This window comes from Pseudonaja textilis, chromosome 1 (genome assembly GCF_049901715.1).
Source record: "Pseudonaja textilis isolate UNSWEBS1 chromosome 1, rPseTex1.2, whole genome shotgun sequence".
Taxonomy (NCBI): Eukaryota; Metazoa; Chordata; class Lepidosauria; order Squamata; family Elapidae; genus Pseudonaja; species Pseudonaja textilis.
This window is the reverse complement of record NC_141990.1, coordinates 330,743,535-330,766,597: the sequence shown is the minus strand read 5'-3', so window position 1 is coordinate 330,766,597 and position 23,063 is coordinate 330,743,535. Positions and strand designations below refer to the sequence as shown.

The window sequence follows — 23,063 nt, the reverse complement described above, 5'->3', positions numbered from 1 at the left end:
AACTGTGCTGGCTGGGGAATTCTGGGAACTGAAGTCCACACATCTTCAAAGCTGCCAAGGTTGAGAAACACTGCTCTAATTGGATGCTGCAGTTCGATCTTTTGCATAACGTAGCTCCCCTAACAAAATTAAGAGCATTGCTCAAGAGCTCAGCAGCTGTGCAGAGATTCTTAAAGTTTAGGAAGGCATCTGCAAAATCGATATTTACCTAAACTGACACATAAATGAATACATCTCACACACGCACACACACACACCAGAGGAGCCAAATGACACAAAACAGTAATTGTCACTCATGCAACTAGAACAAGTTTATTTCACACAGAAAGTCTCTCATGGGAGTAAACATTCTTGATGCTTGTTTAATATATCCATGGAACAAGAGTCCAGAAGATGAGTTGGAAAGGTTATTTCGGAGGGTATCGGGCAAAGGGAGAACCTTCTTCAACTTTTCCCTGTTAAGGAAAATGGAGAGAGGACAAAGCTGAAATGGAGCCTTTTTAAATGCCACAGCTATCCAGTTTGTCAACATTTGAAGCCAAGAACAGATTATGAACCCTGAATTTTAGGAAACAGCTTTTTCAACCTTTGTCTCATACCCCACCCTGGAGTACATACCATCGGCACCTCGTCCAGCTTCTTAAAGGCTGGTTCCTTCCGACGGCAGCATTTTATTAAGACCACAACTGCTCCAATAACTAGGACAATGACGAAGAGGCAGATCACAACCACCAGGCCTGGTTTTGTTGAAAATGCTGGTTCTGGGCTAAGCTGTCCTGTGAGAGAGAGAGAAAAGGGACGAAACCCTAGGATTATCAGGTTTTTTTCTAATCCAAACCTGGCTTTAGGGGAGAACTACAGTCAGGAAGGAGGAACATGCAGTCACAATTCTAATCTCAGAAAAGGTGCAGATCGTGTTATCCAGGGGTGGGATTCAAACTTTTTTAACAACCGGTTCTGTGGGCGTGGCTTAGGTGGTGGGTGTGGCTTAGGTGGTGGGTATGCCTTGGTGGTCCTGTGACTGGCTGGGCGTGGCCAACTCAACATCACTCACATCGAGGCACGCTTCTCCTTGCCTGGCCTCTCATGACTGTGGGGATGCTGCAACCGTCGTAAGTGTGAAAAATGATCATAAGTCACTTTTTTCAGTGCCATTGTAACTTTGAATGGTCACTCCACACAAGCAAAGTATCAGCAAAGCAGGACAAAAAACTCCAGAGATGTTCCTGAGACAGGAAGTCTAGTCCTGCCAAGAATGTAATACGGGTTAACGGAGAGGCAGTTTCTTTAAGCAATACCAGAATGTTTCCTTCCTGCCTTCCTTACAGGATTAGGCCAGTAATTTCTTCTCACAACCAGTTCTCCGAACTGCTTAGAATGTTAACAACTGGTTCTAGCAAATAGGTGCGAACCTGTAGAATCCCACCCCTGGTGTTATCAAATTCTACTTTTCTTTACAAAAATCCTCACCATCATCTAGCTTCCAGACCAGTGTTTCTCAATCTCAGCCACTTTAAGATGTGTAGACTTTAAATCCCAAAATCTATAAAGCCTTCGTAAAACCACACCTAGAGTACTGCATCCAGTTTTGGTCATCATACTATAAAAAAGATGTTGAGACTGTCTAGAAAGAGTGCAGAGAAAAGCAACCAAAATGATTAGGAGACTGGAGGCTAAAACCATACAAAGAATGGTTACAGGAACTGAGCATGGCTAGTCTAGTGAAGAGAAGGACCAGGGGAGACATGATAGTAGTGTTCCAATATTTGAGGGGCTGCCACAGAGAGGAGGGTAGCAAGCTATTTTCCAAGGCACCTGAAGGGCCAGACAAGGAATAATGGATGGAAACTGATCAAGGAGAGATTCAATCTGGAAATAAGGAGAAATTTTCTGACAGTGAGAACAATCAACCAATGGAACCGCTTGCCTTCAGAAGTTGTGGGAACTTTATCACTGGAAGTTTTCAAGAAGAGACTGGACTGCCATGTGTCAAAAATGGTGTAGGTAGGTTGGTCTGCTTGGGCAGGAGGTTGGACTAGATGGCCTACAAAATCCCTTCCAACTCCGTTAATCTGTATCTATATCTGGAAACCAAAGTCACACATCTTAGGAGAAGAAAGAAGAAGAGACTGTCTGGAATGCTATAGGATCACCTACTTGAGCAAGGGGTTGGATATATAATATATATATATTATATGCAATCAAAATTGGAAAGAGGAGAAAAGCAGACAAAATATACAGCAATGGTAAAAGATGCAATATTTATATAAGGCATAGCCTACAGCTTCTACACATGGCACCAAACCGAGATGACAGAATACAGTTTTTGTTCTTTGTTATATGATCTGCACAATGCATAGCTTCCTTGTGTGTCCATTATTCATGGATTTATCTGTACAAATCTCTTACCAGCACCATGCATTTAGCAAAAAGATGGGGCGCAGATTCAGTGATTTATACTGGTATTCCAAGTGACTCGAGAAAACATTCCTGGATTTAGCTAGTTCATCTGGATTCCAAAAACCTGGATCACATCAGAAGGCAGTGGAGCTGCAATTTTCTGTATTTTCCCTCTACCCCCAATGTTTCAAGACAGTATGGTGGCTGTACCTCATCCTTGCAAACAGAGTCTGTGACTTTTCTTGATTTAACACTTTGGAAAGATGCTTCTTCCATTTCTTCTTTATCCTTTGGATTGGGAAAACTGACATGCTTTTTGCAAAAAAGGCTATTGTCAGACTGCAGTGCCACCTAATGGTTACTTCAATCAGCTTGTTTATATTTCTGCCTTCCATTCGTATAACTATAGCGCAGCCCAAAATTCAGTATGACAGAATTGATTGTGGATCTCCATTACAGGAGAAAAAAACTCTATAGGTTGAATTTCTTCAACCATAGCAATAATAATAGCACTTATATGCTATTATATATGCTTATATGCTGCTTCATAGTGGTATACAGCATCCTTTAAACAGTTTACAGAGTCAACCTATTGTCCCCAACAATCTGGGTCTTCATTTTAACATCTCGGAAGGATGAAAGGCTGAGTCAACCTTTAACCATTGCTAAAGGCTTATTTTGTGGGTCTATTAAATATTTTATTCAGAGAGATAGAGTTTTCTATAGTTATATTTTATGCATTTTACACCATTTTAGCTACTTTGAAGATGATAGTTTGGAGATGATAGATAGATAGATAGATAGATAGATAGATAGATAGATAGATAATTTGCCCCTTACCGACATACTGATCCATATATCAATCAAATAGCAAGTAGAACTTCAAAAGAAATTAGTGCTAGCATTGCTAAGTGGCAAAAATCCACATCCACTGCTACAGGCATTATAGAGGATTTTCCTCCTTTACTGCTGTTAGAAGTAAAATCTGGTCCAGTTCCAGGCTAGGAGAAAGATGTAGAAGAAAATGAATTTGGAGGCAAGCTACAGGAAAGGAGGTCTCAATTTTGTAGGAATCAGAAGCAAGGTGACACAGCATTAGTTCTGGGACAGCTGATAAAACAGTCTGATGAGTAGATGGGTTTTTATATGATTCTAGGGCTTTATGGCAGGTTCCTTGTGAAATATACTTTAACCCGTGCTTGTGTGTGCCCTTTTAGTATTCTAATTATTGTTACCTGACTCCCATTGTGGCTGAGAGGTCACAACCCTAACCCTAATTCTTACCCTAACCCTGTCCTTGGAGCTGGGTGGGGAATGTAGATTTTAGATGTCTTTGTCTCTCTGCTTTTTTAATCTGCTCAATTCCAGCCTTCTGTGGAGGCTGTAGCTGAAGGCATTTTGTTTATGAATGGAATAATTTGTGAAACTAAATATCCATTCACAGGGACTGGCCCACTTGAGTGGTTTTACTTCAGGGAAGACTTTTCTCTTCTGGGGCATGGGGGTGGGGGCATTTCTTTGCTAATATGGGGACTTCCTTACATTAAAAGGAGGGAATTCTCCCTACGCTGCAACCTTCTAGTAACCATCCAGATGTTTGCAGTTTAAATATGTTAGCCCTACTGAACTGGAACGAAATAAACGTTTGACATGATGGGAAATTTGGATAAATATAAGGCAGCTAGTTGGAAAGAAAGTTAGTAATTACATATAGTATGTACCATATAGGTGTGTTTCTGGTAGTACTCAAATGAGCATGAGTAGTGCTATTTGCTAAGATGTGCTGTGGTCACGCCCAGTGCTTTGTCTCTCTGTAAAAATAACAGGGTGGGGTTTTAAGGCACAGGTGAGAAACCAGGAGTCCATCCCACATTAGTCATGAAAGCCAACTAAGTGAACTCTGAGCCAATTACCAGGGGAATATGAGTTCGTGTTCCCTCCTTAGGCATGAAAAGTGGCTGGGTGACTTTAGACCAATCACTAGAAGACTGTGAGTTCTAATCCTGTCTTAAGCATGAAAGCTGGCTGGGTGACTTTGAGGCAATTATCAAGAGACTATAAGTTCTGTTCCTGCCTTATACATGAAAGCCAGTAGAGTGACTTCAGGCCAGTCACTGTCTCTTAGTCCAAGCCACCACACAGGGTTCTTGTTGTGGGGAAAATAAAAGGAGAAAGGAAGCATGTTCACTGCCTTGAGTTATTCATAAAAATAAATAAAATAAACAAATGGTTGTGGCCTCCATTTTGACTTTTTTGATGTATGTGAAATGAGAGACCATTTCTCCCCGGTTATTTCAGCCTGTCCCAATAGGTCTGGCAGAGAAGGCCTGCTGTGGGTACCATCAGGTAGGGTTCTATATTTGGTGGGTCCCAGGAGATGGGCCTTCTCTGCCATGGGACCTGCCTTGTGGAACATCCTTCCCTCCAAAAGTAGATTAGTTCCATCCCTTTTGTTATTTTTGGAAGGCCCCCAAACTTGGTTATATTATCAGGCCTTGCAGGATCTTGCAGAAAATGGAAGATTTGCTCCATTGTTGAGATAGCCATTTTTCTCCTTTGTAGGAAGCAAAATCTGTTCTGGTTCCAAGCTGGGAGAAAGATGGTGGGAATAAAACGGAGGCTGGCAGGTTGGAAAGAAGGTCTCTTCGGATGCCAGAAACTTTAGTGACAGAAGCATATTTCTGGGGTGGCTGATAAAATGGCTGAGTGAGCGGATGGATTTTTATAGGTTTCTGGGGTTTTGTGTTTGAGATGCTCCAGGGTTAAGGTCAGTGCGATGTAGTGAGCTTTGTGTCTTTTGCTATTCTAATGGTGGTGGGTAAATCCTATTATGTCCTAAAGGTCTCTCCTGTCCTTGGAGGAATTTAAATTCTTAATCCCATCAATTCTGAGAGAGCTGGGTTGAAGGCATTTTGTTCAGGAATAGGCTAACCTGGATTTCTTAATGGACCACAAAATATCCAACTCTAAAGACTTGAGGCTTCTGCTTGAGGCTATGGCAGGAAGACTGGGGTTGTTTTCTGCCTTCGTTAAGATTTTTTTCTCTCCATTCTAGGAAAATATAAGATTCTGCCTCTTTTAATATTCCCCATAATATTTCATTCTCCAGGAGTGTGGAGGCTTCCCACACCTTTCTTCACCTAGGGGTTTTTATATTTGTTTTTCATACTATTTATTTCTATATCTATATCTCTATATCTCTCTATCTCTATCTCTATATACACATACATACATACATACATACATACATACATACATACATATATTATATCTCTTGTTTTGATATTTGCGATGTTATCTGATTGTTATGCACCACTCAGAGTTGCTTTTGGTAGGATGGAAAGCTATACAAATTTAGTAAGTAAGTAAGTAAGTAAGTAAGTAAGTAAGTAAGTAAGTAAGCAAGTAAGTACGTAAGTAAGTAAAGGATAGGGCTTCCATCTTAATATAACTTAACTGCTTTGACCCTCTCCCTACAGATACCCCCAGATCTAATCCAACTGACCAGTGGTGGGATTCAAATTTTTTTACTACCAGTTCTGTGGTGTGTCTTGGTGGGCGTGGCAGGGGAAGGATAGTATAAAATCTCCAGTCAGAGGTGGTATTTGCCGGTTCTCCAAACTACTCAAAATTTCTGGTACCACTTCTCTAGAACTGGTCAGAACCTGCTGAATACCACCTCTGCAACTGACCCATGATCAGGTTAATAGGGTGATAGGATTACTGGCATTTAGGGAAGATGCTACCACTGTACCATTTTTGTTTTGGGGTTTTTGTCTTTATTTTTGTTGATGTTATCACACTTTTTCATTTATGATTTTTATTGTCAGCTGCCCACTTTGCAGAATGAGATGGGTGGCATAGAAATTTAATTAATTAATTAAATGGGTTACAAAATTTCCTCTTACCTGCCTGAGTGCTGCCGTTGATGGACACAGCCATTTGGCTAGTGAGAGGCTCTTTGGATCCAGTAAGAGAAGTTATGCTGCCCCCGTTGGTGGTGGTGGAGTCATTTGATTTTGTGGTGCTCCTGGTGTCTCCGGTGGATTGGGGCGTAAGTGAGCTGGCTGCCTTTGAGGTGACATCTTTTCTGCTCCGGGTTGTATCTGAGACTGTTAGAGCTGCTGTAATTGATGTAATTGTTGTTGATGTCTCCAGGGGAGCGGGTGTGCTTATGTCATTTGAAGCAGAAAGGCTGTCTGCAGAAAGACTGAAGAATCAGACACAGTGTACCCAAATCAGTTTCATTACCCATTCTTACCTGTTATAACAGATTTAACAGATAATCAGAGTTGGAAGGGACCTTGTAGGACATCTAGTCCAACCCCACGCCCAAGCGGGAGACCCTACACCATTTCTGACAAATGGCAGTCCACTCTCTTCTTGAAGGTCTCAAGTGATGGCGCTCCCACAACTTCTGAGGGCAACCTCTGTTCCATTGGTTGATTGTTCTCACTGTCAGACAATTTCTCCTTATTTCCAGGTTGAATCTCTCCTTGGTCAGTTTCCAACCATTATTCCTTGTCTGGCCTTCAGGTGCTTTAGAAAACAGCTTGACCCTGTCCTTTCTGTGGCAACCCCTCAGATATTGGAAGACTGTTATCACATCTCCCCTGGTCCTTCTTTTCACTAGACTAGCCATGCCCAGTTCCTGCAACCATTCTTCATATGTTTTAGCCGCCAGTTCCCTAATCCTCCTGGTTGCTCTTCTCTGTACTTTTTCTAGAGCCTCAACATCTTTTCTGGTTTAATGGAGTCTCCAGTCTCAACCGCAATCTATCTTCAATTATTAACTACTGAAGGAGACATCGTTTATTGCCTTTCCCACCTGCTGGTTGGCTTTTTGAAACGTATTATATCTTTACCCTGCTTCAGCTACCTGTTGTAAAGCACTTGTAAGCCACCTCAGTTGTCAACTCTGTGCCAGTTATAGCGATAAAACCCTGTCCCGCCCATCAAGTGCATGGTAAAACACAGTAACAGAAAACAGTCTGCAAGCAAAACAAATAGGGCCATCCAAACACCAATGTATCTTTCTTTGGCTCAGTGGAAAAAGTTTAGTTTTCACCTCTTCTTTTAAACATATTAGGGAGGCTCTTAGAAACGCAGGTAGTCCTCGACTTATGATCACAACTGAGCCCAAAGTTTCTGTCGCTAAGGACGAGCAGTGAAACGTTAAGTGAGTTTTTGCCCCATTTTATGGCCTTACTTGCCACAAATGTTCAGTAAATCACTGCAGTTGTTAGTAACCCAGTTGTTAAGTGAATCTGACCTCCCCATTGGCTTTGCTTGTCAGAAGGACGCAAAAGGTGATCACTTGACCCCGGGACACTGCAACCATCATAAGTATGAATCAGTTGTCAGTTGTCTGAATTTTGATCATGTGACCATGGGGGTGCTGAAACGCAACGGTCATAACCGTGAAAAACTGTCACGCTGTTTTTTCAGCACCATTGTAGCTTTGAATGGTCACTAAATGAACTGTTGTAAATGGAGCACCACCTGCATAAAAAGGCAGTGACTTGATCATGTGCATTTAAAGTAATAGAACCTTCCTGTGGAGAGGTATGCAGACACTAAGGACAAATAATAGTTTTCTTATTGCTTTCCTTGACTTTTGGGTTTCCTGGTAGTCTTAGCTACTAGAGTCCAAATCCATTCAAATCTTCTTACATAACAACATAAATAAACATATTTGTGCCCTTCAGAGCTTTTTAAAAGTATCACATTTCCTTTCCTACAAAAGGCGCCTGGGCTGGTTTTAAAGTGTTTCTCAAGAATAAACAATAGCTTGACGCTAAAATGTGAGGCTTGTTTTGCTGCTGGAAAGAGTGTTTCCAGTTGTGGTGTGGGTCTGTGAACATTGGGTTTCAGTGGGTAGGGTCTTGTACATCAGAATATCACAAAAGGAGGGCTGTGTTAGTCTAGGGTTGCAAAAAATTAAAAAGTAGCTGTCAGCTTTGAAATCCAGCTGCCACATATTTATTTTTAGAGAGTTAGAGGAGTTGAAAAGTTCAAGGTTATTCTGTGTGTCGTATTAAGAATTTCCAATTGCAGTTAATTGGTTCTCATGATTTATGAAGTATAGAAGTGGGAGGAAAGAAGGGAGGAGAGAAGGTGGATTCTGTGTAACGCATGAAAAAGCTTTCAGTTGGGAAATCGCTTTTGAACATGCTAGATCTGTTCCTAATAAATCAATTGGAGAGATAACATCTCGGAGTGATTAATATGGATACTGTCTGGATGCTTGACAATAGCTTCTTTTCTGACAATACTTTTAAAAAAAGATGTAGGCAACTTACGACACATGGAAAAAAATGGTGAGGCTTCAGACACATGGCTGACATCCCAATTTTTGTGGCAGACATCCTATTTTTTTTTTAACCCTCACCTCATAAACACCCCTGGATTAATTCGGGGAACCACTGTTTAATTAACCATAGCATGTCATGTGAAACACTATATCAGTGTTTTTCAAACTTGGCAACTTTTAAGTTGCATGGATTTCAACTCCCAGAATTCCCCAGGTAGCATGCTGGCTGAGGAATTCTGGGAGTTGAAGTCCACACATCTTAAAGTTGCCAAGTTTGAAAAGCATTGATCTTTATGCTTTCTGTCCTGCGGGAAATCCATCCATCCAGAAGGCCTCTTCCTTTCCTAACTAGCTATATTCCAAAGTGCTCTGGTTGAATACATGGATTGGGAAGAGGGTGGCGAAAATGCTAGCAAACAGTCCAGTATAAGACACAATTAAATTCAATGGGACTGGGGAATACCAGCCCAAGGCTTACCAGCCTGGAAGCCATCAGCATACATCTAAATTAACATTAATTAGCATGTTAGTGGCACAAGATAGGGCTTTGAATGTCAGCATAACGAATAAGTGCAGCAATAGTCTGTGACCTTTAACCCTATGATGCAAAAGCTGGCCCATAAGGTCACTCAGATTTCTTTGTAATGTTGGAGCTTGCAGTTTTTTCTCTAGTGCCCTGCAGTGCAAGAAGCAGGGGAAATGAAAGTTAAAAGTGTGCATTGCATTAGGGTAGAATGTACCTACTAAGGGCTGCTTTCCTTAGTGCCCTTACTGTACAAATAATACGTTTATGCTGGAGATCAAATAAAAGCGCTCTGATTTCCAAGCATGAAGAAAGCACAGTTTAATTAGAGTCTATAGAGATTCTCAGTCATTCAAGACATGGTTGCCCCCAAAGTGCTTTTTTTCAAGGGGCAACTGGATTTTTGTTGCTTTCCTTGAAGACGTTTCACTTCTCATCCAAGAAGCTTCTTCAGTTCTTTAGGACAGAGTTTAATTTGCTCCCCAAAGCTTGCTTTCTGCCAAGCTGAAAGCTTTGCTAAAACCAGGTAGATGAATATATTACGATTTGGAAAATATGCTGTACACTTATACAAAACACCCCTGGTATAACTCAGAAACTGCCTGGTAGTCCTTCTATTGTAGGGCTGTAAAACTCAAGGTCCATGGGCCAGATTCGGACTGCGAGGTGCTTAGAACTGTCCCACAGGGCCAGCCTGGAAACAGCAAAGGATCAGCCTGTGGTGCCTCTACATGGCCCTCCCAAGCTCTGTTTTTGCTGGCAGAGGGTTGCAGGAGGCTGTCACAGCAGAAAACGGAGCACGGGACCCTGTTTTCACTGGCAAAGTGCTCGGGCCACCACAGGCGTCCCCGACACAAATGAGGTCGAGCTGGCCACACCCACACCAGCCCCCTGAGGTCAAACACAACTCTGATGCGGCCCTCAATGAAATCAAATTTGACACCCTTGTTCTACAGGATCAGTATATAGTTAGTCCGCTAGTTGTTTTTACTAGTTCCAAGCTCAAAATCCTGAAAAGTCCATGAACCAACTGACCAACATTCTGACTGATCAATGTATTATACAGGTAGCCCTTGACTTACAATCGCAATGGAGCCCAAAATTTCTGTTGTTAAACAACACAGTTGTTATGTGAGTTCCCCCCCATTTTACAACCTTTCTAGCCACAGTTGTTAAGTGAATCACTGGAGTTGTTAAATTAGTAACATGATTGTTAAATGAATCTGGCTTTTCCATTGATTTTGCTTTGTCGGAAGTCACAAAAGGAGATCACATGACACCAGTACACTGTAACCATTATAAATACATGCCAGTTGCCAAGCATCTGAATTTGGATCATGGGACCATGAGGATGCTGCAATGGTGTTAAGTGTGAACAATGGTTGTAAGTCACTTTTTTCAGTGCCATCATAACTTCAAATGATCATTAAACAAATGGTTGTAAGTCAAGAACTACCTGTGTTTGAAACAGGTATATTCTATTGATATGATGAGTTTTTTGAATTATTGTAGGAGTTACATTAATTTTATTACTGTACAAGAAGCAATGGAAGGAAACTAATCAAGGAAAGAACCAACTTACAACTAAGGAGAAATCTTCTAACAGTTAGAACAATTAATCAGTAGAATGACTTGCCTCTAGAAGTTGTGGGTGCTCCAACACTGAGTTTTTTAAAAAGAGCAGGGGGTTGGACTAGAAGACCTCCAAAGTCCCTTCGAATAAAGGGACTTTGGAGGTTCTGTTAGTCAATCTTTAAACTCTGGTTTGAATTTTAGAGAAGGATTCAGTGATGCTTATTGCTGTGTAAGGGTATTTTCCAATATGGCGTTTTCTGTACTCTTGGAGAACCATTCATAGGGTGCTCATCCAACAAATATAGATTTATCCAAATGAATATATTAATACAAATTGTAGCCTCACCTGTAAGTCTACAAATATATATCTGATAGAAGATTACAGCATAAAGCACATTAGAACTTATCTACATTAAAATTTATCTATTGGTGTTAGTTAAATAATTAACTAAAATAGTCCCATTAGAATTCCAGTTAAGAGCTGAGGGAGACGCCTTTGGAGTAGATCAAACAAAATGTTTCATGCCTAAGGCTATACTATCCTAATGCTTATTTCAGATCATTGTGCATAACAGAGAGAAATGGTCAGCCAGACTTCTATTTATTATCCAAGCCTTTGAGAATTATTTTCTAGTTCCTCCAAGCTCCTATTTCTGCCTCTCCTGCAAACAGGAACAGAATTGTTTACTTCCTCATCTTTCTGAGCAACAGGAAACAAAATCTTACATCCTCTTTTTCACCAGGTGTTGTGGCAGCGGGTTGATTATCAAAAGAAACCAGTCTATTATTGAGTTAAAACTCAGCACTGAAACAGCAGCCACAGTTAATGCTGTGAAAAACCTTAGTCTTCTTAGAAGTATTTTACAAATCTCGGGAAAGGGGGAAAGTTTTCAGAGCGTTCGGATAAACCTTAGCCATTCTTTGAATGCTTTGCTAAAAGCCACAATTACTGCAATGTGTTGTAAAACTGGCCACTTGGCAGGTTAAACTGGCTTTCCTGCAGTATTTAGATCCTCTTGACTTGGGGGGGGTCTCCAACCCCCTGCCGTGGCACACTACTGGGCCTGCCAGGCCTGTTCAAAACCAGGCTGCAGAAGTGGCAGACATACAGCTCCATTTGTGTGAGTGGTGTGTGCGTGGGTGTCCACTACTCACACAAATGGAGCTGCATGAGCTCACCCACTGCTCACACGCAATCATCCCCTCTACCAATCTGCTGGTCTGCAAAACTGAAAAGTTTGGAGACCGCTGCTCTAGACCAGCAGCCCAATATTCCAGATTATTTCTTGAACAGCCATAAGTGGACAACCATCAGTCATGCTGATTTTTGCCCTGTGCAGTTTCTCCAGGAATTCAAAATCCCAGGAGCATCTTCCTGCTCTTGTTACCTACCTTGGGTAAATGCCACCAGTAAGAACAGCACCTGGAGGGCCATGCTAGCTGGCTCCATTTCTCCTGAAAGGATTGGAGGAAAAGAGCTGCTGGAAAAAGCTTGTCTCGACTACAAACAGGATACAATCCATCTGTGCCAACTCCCAAAGGGGCTGGCATTTAGGCAAGAGTCCAAGCCTGATTTTCTAGACTTAGCAAAATCTTGTTAGCAAGATCCATGGCACACCACTACCCTCCCCAGGACAGGTGAGGGAAAGCAAGGACGAGACTTGCCTTATAAAAGCCGTTCTATCACTTTCAGTAGTTCTAATTCATTCATCAAATGATTTCCTATCAAGAAAAAAAAAAAAGGAATTTGAATGCCTGAAACACTTTGATTCCGAGAATGGTCTTTGGTCATAACAAATAATATCTGAGAACAAAGCCATCTACTCTTCAGAAAGTCTTGTAAAGAATCGATTTCACAGAGAAATTTTATCCTGGAGTGTGTATCACTACAATGTACATGACCTCTAAACTGGGAATGGTATGTTAGCTTGCAAGAAGATTTCTAGATTGGAGTTTTTAACTTGCATAGAATTGGTAAAGCACACCTGGGCTATTCCTGTGCCTATGGCCCACTGGCCAAAATGTGCCCAAAATAACTGATAATAGAATAGAGTGGACTGGACTGGACTGGACTGGACTAGACTAGACTAGACTAGACTAGACTAGAATAGACTAGACTAGAATAGAATAGCTTTATTGTCACTTTGAATGTACATTAATCGGCATATATTAAAATGAAATCACGTTGCATATAGCTCTCAAAGGGAATATAGTCCTTACTGTGGAAGTTCCTAGTGTTTATACATAGGTATTCAGGTCTTTTTGTTCCTTGTTAGCTTTTTCCTTGTTTCTTTTGAACAGTGTAAAAAGTTGTTTATCTCTAGGTGCCATCAGAATGTCAGCTACCAGCAAATGTAAACATTTACACACCACTATAACATTTACACAGCATTCGGAAGAGACAAGGAAAAAGCTAAGCAGGAAGCAAAAACAAAAAAAAACAGGATAGGACACCTCCTTGCCATCAATCAACACACAGATAAGCAGGGATTAACACTAGGATTAATACCAGACATACAATCAAGCAGTAAACAACTTCCAAATCAGGGAACTACCAACACGGACAATTCAATAGTAAACTAATCAAGGATCTATCCAAAGTAAGCAAAAGTCCCACCAACACTGATAGGGCAAACTACCATATATAAACAGAGAGCAAATCCCATTTTCCTTTAGCAAAGAAGTTTTTACCAAGTTGGGTAATGAAACATCTGAAAGTAAGTAACCTGGCCTAAGAATTCCAGAGTTCAAACCTGAGTTATAACTATTCTCATCTACCAATAATCTTTATCATTAGTAGGGAGTGTTCTACTGGTAGTCCTGGACTTATGACCACAACTCAGCCCAAAATTTCTATTGCTAAGCGAGACACTTGTTAAGTGAATTTTGCCCCGTTTTACAACCTTTCTTGCCGCAGTTCTGAAGTTAGTAACAGTTATGAAGTGAATCTGGTTTCCCCCATTGGACGTTGCTTGTCCGAAGGTCCCAAAAGGAGCTCACATGACCCCAGGACACTGCAACTGTCATAATAAATATGAGTCAGTTGCCAAAGCAGCCGAATTTTGATCACGTGACCAAGGGGGTGTTGCAGTGGCCATAAGTGTGAAAATAGTCACTAGTCACTTTTTCTCCAAAGACATTGCAACTTTGAACAGTCGCAAAATGAACTTTTGTAAGACCAGGATTGCCTGTATGTGGTATGGATGCGACAGAGGCACAGCCACATACAGGCAATCCTGGTCATATGCTCCAGTCTGAGCTGGCACATAAGTATGTTACTCTTACTCTGGCCTCACAGCACAGTAACAAGCCAGGGAATGGTGCTGCCCTTACTCTTTTAAATGAGGGACAAATTTAGGGGGCTCCCTGGCATCATTTCCCCTCCTTAGTGAGCGTCATCTACTAACTAGCAGGAAGAACAGCCATCAATCACTGTCTTTAATTTGGAGTGGGATAGGAATGGGCAAGAGGAGAAGGGTACTTAGAATGGCCGGCTTAGCCATCGGTCAAGTTGTCCAAGTAAATTGCTTCTGAATGTTTTAAAGTTATGTCCAAAAATAGCCACGATGACAGGGCACAAACATAGAAGAGGAATGTGCGAGGAAGAAGGAACAACTATATACCATAGAACAGTGTTTCTCAATGCCAGCAGCTTTAAGATGTGTGGACTTCAATTCCCAGAATTCCCCAGCCAGCACAGCACCAATAATCAATGTCAGTTTTAAAATATCACTCAGCTCTATGATTCTGCGATTCCTTCTAACCCAGCTTTTTCCAATATATATTCAGCATACAGATAAGGGAAGAGTATTAGAGCCTCCTCACACTCCTTTGCTGGCCTGGAGCCAGCCTGTTTCACTTTCTTCTATCCAGACTGTAGCTTCCTACCCTGTGTGCAGGTTTTTGCATGAGGATAATCAGGTTTTGTTTCGGCAATGTGAAGTTGAAGAGCTGGATAAGAATAAATGGAATGCTTATGGTGACATTAGAGGGGCGTTGGATGGGGAGGTAAAACCCGTGTACTTTTCTACGCAGGTTATGTCATGTTGCTGAGACCTGCTGGATCAGGGTGTCAAACTCAAGGCCTGCAGGCCAGAGCTTAAATCTGGGGAGCTTAAATCTGGCCTGTGGGGCCAGCCTGGAAATACAAAGGACCGGCCTGCAGTATCTCTGGCAGCCAAAACAAGGGCTGTGGGGTGGTGGTGGGGTGTTCCACACCCCATTTTTGACCTGAATGGCCTTCTGTAGCACTCTGCCAGCCAAAATGGGGCAAGGGGAGCTGCGGGGCCCCATTTTGGCTGGCAGGATGCCACAGGAGGCATCCGTCCCATCTCCCCTGCTTCCCACACCCCATTCCGGCCAGCCCGTGGAGAACTGTAATGCTGATCTGGCCATCAAATAAACCCAGTTTGACACCCTTGTGCTAGATAGATCCTGTGAGCAATACAGGTAGTCCTCAGTTTACAACAGTGGCCCCCACCCTTTGGGACACCAGGGACCGGTTCCATTGAGAAAGGTTTTTCCTCTGGATCGGAAGGCACATGATTTTGCATGCTGCCTAAATCCCATGGATGGAGCTTTGCTTGTTTTTGCAGCCCAGTTTCTGGCATGTCGCAGCCCGGGGCTGATCCACAGACCTGGGGTTAGGGACCCTTCATTTTCCACCACCTTTTGGCCCAGAATTTCCATTGCTAAGCAAGGTGGTTGTTAAGTAAGTCATGCCCAATTTTACAATCTCGTTTGCCACGATTATTCAGCAAATCACTGTAGTTGTTAGGTGAATCATATTCCATTATGTGATTCTAGCTTGCCCCATTGGCTTCGCTTGCCAGAAGCTGACTGGGAAAGTTGCAGATAGCAATCACTATGGCCCTGGGATGCTGCAGTCACTGCAGGTTGCCAAACACCCAAATTTTGACCACGTAATTATGGGGATGATATATATTTATATATAAATACAAACACACAAACACAGAGAGGGGGAGGGGAGTGCAGTAGTCTCACGATCAGGAGGCTGTCAGTTCAATCCTAGGTAGCAGCAGATATTTCTCTCTCTGGACACAATGAGTTATTACCTGCTGTGAACTCTGCATTGGCGAAAGGAAGGGCATCCAGCCAGTAAACACTCAGCTCCATTCAGTTGTCCTGACTCCACCCCAGTGTAAGGGATTATGGGGTCATTAAAATTATGGGGATGCTAGGAGAGTTATAAGTACCAGTTATTAGTAAGGACCAGTTATTAGTCTTTTTTCAGAGCCATTGTAACTTTGAACAATTGCTAAATGAATGGTTGTAAGTCAAGGACTACCTATATGGACGTCACAATTAATGTCTTCAGGACCTCAAGTCTGTTGCGGCAGAAAGATAAAAGAGAATGAATGATTGTTCAATTAAACTTTAACTGATTCCTTTTCTTTTTCTTGTTTTAGCAATTTTTTATATTTAATAATTTAAAAATTATTTTTTTTATTTAGGAATATTTTAAAATTATTTCTTACTCATTTTCTGAGCTTTGTATAGTTGGAAGGTGGAATGTTCTGAGTGTGAGCATTCCTAGCAGCGGGAATCTCACTTGAGCAAAGAATACGGACACAAATTTTATAATAATAGCAGAAAGGAGATTTATTTACATTATGAAGGTACACTACACCTAGCATTTGGCTTAACCTCATTTTATCAGGAAGAGAATCAGAAGGACAACTATAACTGCCTGCCTGTGAACAAAGGTAGAAGGATATGACCTCAGTTTTGCAATTTCTTAAACAAAGAACAGGGAAAGTGACGGCCAAAAATATACATTAGGTAAACTTCACATCCTACAGCCTCGGTATGGCCAACAGATCCTCAAGTGCAGAAGAATGAGGGTAATTTCAACACCGATTTCCTGAAAAGGAGCAGCACAATGGCTATGTTCTCTATGCACACGGAATGTTGATAGGAAATTTGCCTTGTTTATTAAAGATTATCGAGATAATCTGAATCATGTTTTTAGTTGATAAAATAAATGTTTAAAAAGTTAACCAACTTATTATTGCAACCCTAGATAGGATGAGTTAGAGAATGGAAAACATCACCCTTCACATATGTACAGTTCTCAATGGAACTACATCTTGAAAACTCTTGGACAACTAGTAAGGTTCCAGACAACTGGAAAAGAGCAAGCATCATTGCAATACTCATATATGAGAAGAAAAAGGACTGGAGAATGACAAAACATTTACCTTAATCTGTGTAAGAGAAGAAAACAGATTGGAGTACTTAGGAAAAAACGTTATCATTAGTGGGAGCTAGTTTGGATTGACAAGAAGTCATATCAAACTAACTTTATCTCTTTTTCAACCTTAATAGATAGAGAGTACTTGGAAATCAGCAAAGTGTTTGACAAGGTTCTTAGATAAGATGGATAAACATGGACTAGACAGTGGGGGCCGACAGAGAATGAGGTAGCTGGTTGGAGTCACTGAAGCAGCAGGCATGAGCTTAAATGGACTCAGAAGATGGCAGAGGACAGGAAAGCCTGGAGGAACATTGTCCAGGAGGTCTCAATGGGTTGGACACGACTTTGCAACTAACAAAAGACAGTACTATGGTTAAATGAATTTGAATCTGTTTCAGACATTGCATCCAAACAGCGCCTGCATGAGAATTTAAATTGCCTGGAAGGAAAATATGCAGGGTTCCCCAGGGTTCTAGCCTAGTGCTATTCAATGTTTTTTAATGAATGATCTACAGCATGGGTGTCAAACTTGATCATGTCACGTGACGTATTGTGACATTTTTTTGCCTTTGCGGAGCCAGGGTGGGTGTGGCCTGCACATGATACATCTGGCCCACGAGCCGCCATTTTGGCAGATCTGATTGTACGACAACAGTTTTGCCAGCCCAGCTGTGGGGAGGGGCTTGGCAGCCCATCCAGGGGGAGGGTATGGTTCTATGTGAGTGGCAGGTGTGCACACAAGAGTGCGCAGGTCCATTTGCACAAATGGTGGGTGGGTGTGCCTGCCACTCTCACAAATGGAGCTTTGCACGTGCTTGCTCACCCACCACTCATGCAGTCTGGTTCTGAACAGGCCAAGGCCTGGCAGTGGGCCGCAGCCTGGGGTTTGGGGACCCCTGATCTAGAGAATGTAATAAAAAGAATGTCTAACACTCAGTCCTTCTCTACCTTGGCAACTAGAAGATGTCTGGACTTCAACTCCTAGAACTGGAGATATGATGGGGATCTACAAATATCTAAGGACTATCATGTGCAAGAGGGGTTCACTGTCAAAACCAAGAAAAAAAAGTATGTAGGATCAAAGAATGGAGATTAAAAGAAAGGAGATTTGGACTGAATATTAGGAAGAATTTCCTGACAATCAGAAGTGCCAAACGGTGTAACCACCTAGAATAGTGATAGATTCCCCTTTGATAGAAGTTTCCAAAAGAGAGATGGGTTGCTACCTATGAAGATGGTTTACTGGATTCCTACACTGAGCATCAGATTGGACTAGATAGCCTATACTGGGTTCACTATCATTCATTCTGTGGTGTGAGTTATCCATTGGGAATCATGGGAGAAAATGTTGAAAATCTTTGAAATTCCCAAGCCTCCCAAACTCAGATGATTTGAAAATTACAATATAATAGATATTGTTTATTTCAAATTGGAGGTTACAAAGGTTTGTCCCGGCTCCAAATCATGCTGTTGGCAATTATGCCTATAATCAAGGTAATATATCAATGTCTCCCAACCCTGGAAAATTTTTACAATGCACAGACTTTTCAATTTCACTGTACACATATTGTGCATTGACAATAAATGTTTGATTGATTTACTTCAACTCCAGGATGCTGGCTAGGGAATTCTGGGAATAGTAGTCTACACATCTTAAAATTGCTGAGGTTGGGAAATACTGCAATAGATCTTTGGTCATTATGCTAGGAGGTGATTATGGGTGTTGAAGTCCAATTCATCAGGAGTCAATGGAGAGAAGCTGATTTTGATAGGGGTAAGAGGCCAAAAATTATTTCTATCCTTTTATGATCTTAGCCTTTGGTTTCTTGTGCCTGCATGTAAATAAAATTCATACCTCCTTCTTGAACTAGAACATGGAAGGAAATTGTTTGATATCTTTTTTTTTTAATGTAGATGGACGAAGGCTTCTTAAGCATTGTAAACATTGGCAATTGTGCCTCTGCATTTTTTCCTCCTAACATCTTTCATGTCATTCTTCCAATGTAATTTTTGGAAAAGTCAATTTCCAGAAGAGGGACTGCAAGCCAACAACTAAATCTGCAATAGGAAATCAGTAAAGTCAAAAAATAAACTGCAGCTTTGGAGCTTGTTACTTGCAGACTAAAGGTTTGAGGGATTTTTAGTCCATATGCGTTTGGAGAAATAGGAAATGAGCAATAGCTATATTTGGAGTAATGTTTGCAATGTAGAAATAGAAAGCTGTCAGGTGGTGACTCCCATACAAGGAAAGTTGATGGCTTTAACATTCTTAAGCTCACCAGAAAGTGAAGCAAGTGAAAACCCAACAGCGGCACTTTTTTATGAGGAAAAATGAATCCTAGTAATGTTTTCATACCAAATGGCCTTCTTTGCAGACCACTACAGTGATGTAATGATAAATATAAATGTATTTATATTTATCATTAACAACTTTATATTGATCATTAATAACTATTATAGTTATATTAATAACTATAAATGTAATGTAAGAAAGAGTGCAGAGAAGAGCAACAGAGATGATTAGGAGGCTGGAGGCTAAAATATATGAGGAACCATTGCAGGAATTGGGTAAGTTTAATTTAATGAAAAGGACGAGAGGTGACATGATAGCAGTCTTCCAATATCTGAGCGGCTGTGACAAAGTAGAGTGGGGGTCAAACTATTTTCCAAAGCACCAGAAGGCAGGACAAGAAGCAATGGATGGAAACTAATCAAAGAGAGAAGTAACCTAGAACTAATGAGAAATTTCCTGACAGAACAATTAACCAGTGGAACAGCTTGCCTTCAGAAGTTGTAGTGCTTCATCACTGGAAGTTTTTAAGACGACTGGAAATTCACTTGTCTGGAACGGTATAGTGTTTCCTGTTTGAGCAGAGGGTTGGACTAGAAGACCACCAAGGTCCCCTCCAACTCTGATATTCCGTTAATCTGATCCCCATTTGTAATTCCCCTGCCATTCCCCACCATTTCCCCCTCTTATAAAAGGATTCTATTAGGAAGGCTCCATTGGAAGCATGGAGGTGGTCAGTCATCAAGCAACGTTGGCCACAATTAAGTCCGCGGCTAAGATTCAAGGCCTTTGGTATGCAAATGGTACTGAGACAGACTACTAATGACTATAGATGTTCAATTTAGTTATGATAATTAAAAATATATCTCTCCTATTCCACAAATGCATTTCATGCTCTTCAAATCTTCAGCCATCATCACATCTTGGAGAGATTAAATTCCACACATAAATCCTGCCTTGTGAGAAGAGGGACTATCTTTTTCAAGTCCTGAATCAATGATGACCATTTAGATAGGGCTGAAAAGCACTGTGAAGCGGTATATAAGCCTAAGTGCTAATGCTATTGTGTGGGATGGAATCTTGTATTCCATCCTTTCCCTCTGCACAGCCTATTCCACAAATTCTAAAAGAGCTAATGAGCCCTCACCCATCAACTCCCATGCCTTCCATTATACCTTGGATGGATTTACCCAGGGCTCTGATTTTCCAATTCTCTGGTCTTGATTTTCCCCCATCCCAACGGAAGATCATCTCAGTGATTTAAATATCTCAAGCTTCTTAGCAGCAAAAAAAAAAATCCTTTGTTTGGCTTCCCTTCCCTTCCTTGTTTTTGGCCAATGTCCTTGTCACCTCTCCTCAAGAAATTGGCAGTCTCTCCTTCTGGTCTTGTTTTAAGACTTGGTCTGGGCAGAGTAAAGGTTTGGTAGTGTCCAGTGAAGGCAATCAGCCCAATGGTGGGGTTGGACCCTCTAGGCCTGGGCAGATTTCAGATGTCCCCTTCCTAGTTTCCATACACATCTAAAAAGGGGTACCACTTTTCCTCCTTACAGATGTTGTCTACTATAGGGGAGTCTAACCTTGGCATATTGAAAAAGTGTGGACTTTTAACTCTCAGAATTCTCTTCAACTCTATGCTGGCTAGGTTTAAGTCCACCAGTCTTAAAGTTTTCCAAAACCTACTTTCATAGGAGGGAGGGAGGATAATAGCCATTATCAAGAATTCTAGGAATTCACCTATCCTCAAGTTGCTTAGGTTGAGAAACACTGGGATAAATTGACATGGTAAATTCAATACTTAAAGGCAGGGGTATCAAACTCGATTTCATTGAGGGCCACATCAACATTGTATTTGACCTCCGGGGGCCAGGGTGGGTTGGGCCAACTCAATGTCACTTGTGTCAGGGGCACCTATGGTGGCCTGATTGTTCTGCCAGCGAAAACAGGCTCCTGAGCTCCGTTTTCGGCTGCCACGGCCTCCTGCAACCCTTTGCCAGTGATGTGGCCTTCCCAAGCTCTGTTTTCACTGGCAGAAGGTTGCAGGAGGCTGTGGCAGACGAAAACGGAGCTTGGGAGCCTGTTTTTGCTGGCAGAAGCACTGTGGGGCGGGGTCCTCTGCCATTTCCAGACTGGCCCCGGGGCCAGATCTAACTACACCACGGGCCACATCCTGGCCCCCGAGCCGAGTTTCACACCCCTGCTTTATGGGTTTGGTGTTCACAGCCCTCTCAAATCACATTTTAGCCTAGCATGTAATTATTTTAATTCAGTGTGCCATGTGAACTCAAGACATTGGATTAATTCACATAATGCAGAGCTTCTTTAACCAACTATGCCCATTTCTGGAAGTAGATCATCACATCTCTGGCTGTGGCATTCTTAAATTAGGTCTCGCCTGGAAGAGCCAAATGTGCTGTGTGACGTGTCTGTCCTTGAGCAATAAGCAGGAAGTGGTTCAAAGTTTGCAGATTTACGACTGCTATTGAGCAAGAGAGTTCTTAAGTGAGTTTTGCTTGCCACAGTTGTTCCGTGAATCTGGCTTCCCCATTGACTTGGCTCTTCAGAAGATTCCAAAAGGGATTCTGGGACACTGCAACTGTCATTAATCCATGCCACTTATCAAAGGTCCTAATTTTGACTATGTGGCCAAGGGGATGCTACAATGGTTGTAAGTCTGAAAACTGGTCCTAGGTTACTTTTTCCAGTGCCGTTGTAAATTCAAACCATCACTAAACAAATGTTGTAAGGAGAGAACTACCTATACATACCGTTGAGGAAATAATTAATGCACTGATGAGCTTTGAACTTTTTCTCCCTAGTAATCTTAAAATACTTCCAGTTTTATTCCAATGAACGCTGCTTAACTAACCTCAATCTCTACCAGTTATTAGTAACTTAATGTTTAAGGTTTGCTTGACACATTGACTCATAAGCCAGCCATGTCAGCTAGCACTGACATGCACACTAAGAGATGCCTGGGTAGCTTATCCAGTGCGATATACAATTACAGCCTGAGATTTTACAAACATGGGAAATAGTTTTGACTTTTAAACTGCTAGATTGTATAATTCCAAATATGGGGACCTACCACTGTTCTAGTTTCCCTCTTTCTAACAAGCTTCAGGGAATCTTTTGCAGAAGCAAATATTTCTGTATTTAAGCTTCCAAGTGTTAATACATACAACAGGAGTGTACAGGTAATCCCTGACTTATGACCACAATTGAACCCAAAATTTCCATTGCTAAGCAAGACAGTTAAGTGTGCCGTACCCCGTTTTATGACCATTTGTGGCAATTAAGTTAATCATGCTGCTGTTAAGCGAGCTGGCTTCTCCCCTTTGACTTTGAAGCCAGCTGGGAAGGTTACAAATGGTGATCACGTGACCCTGGGACAATGCAACTGTCATAAATACATGTCAGTTGCCAAGTGCCCAAATTCTGATCACATGACCAACTGTTCAAGTCACTTTTTTCATGCTGTTGTAACTTTGAACCGTCACTAAACAATTGTTGTAACTTGAGGACTAGCTGTACCATACCAAGTTATTGCAGTGCCACAGGGGCCTTATTCACAAAAGCTTCAGTGCAATGAAAGTTCCTCTAGATAACTGCTATCGAACAGTAACTTGCAATCGGCAAAGGTGAAATTAATAAACACACGAGGATCAAATGTACTAACTACATTAAGTAGCTTAAATTCAAGTTTTTTCTAGCTCCACCCATTTCTTTGGTGCTGGGTCTCTGGCGC

At 41.6% G+C, this 23,063-nt stretch overlaps 1 protein-coding gene across 1 annotated transcript; it reads right to left on the bottom strand.

Annotated features, from left to right (window-relative positions):
- Positions 1-286: 286 nt before the first annotated feature.
- On the bottom strand, positions 287-12,355 carry CIST1 (colon, intestine and stomach enriched 1). Its single transcript, XM_087922839.1, has 4 exons — positions 12,204-12,355; positions 6,309-6,599; positions 619-776; positions 287-455 (listed from the first exon to the last, which is right to left on the bottom strand). Exons 1-4 carry the CDS (start codon positions 12,259-12,261, stop codon positions 408-410), a joined length of 555 nt encoding a protein of 184 aa, XP_087778965.1. The 5' UTR covers positions 12,262-12,355; the 3' UTR covers positions 287-407.
- Between the last annotated feature and the right edge of the window lie 10,708 nt (positions 12,356-23,063).

What these genes read in the sequence shown, in the direction of transcription:
- CIST1 (XM_087922839.1), bottom strand. Translation starts at nt 12,261, where the DNA reads ATGGAGCCAGCTAGCATGGCCCTCCAGGTGCTGTTCTTACTGGTGGCA. An exon ending in CAACGGCAGCACTCAGGCAG is followed by an intron (nt 777 to 6,308) that starts GTAAGAGGAAAT and finishes TCTCTCTCACAG; the next exon opens with GACAGCTTAGCCCAGAACCA. An exon ending in AGCTGGACGAGGTGCCGATG is followed by an intron (nt 456 to 618) that starts GTATGTACTCCA and finishes TTTCCTTAACAG; the next exon opens with GGAAAAGTTGAAGAAGGTTC.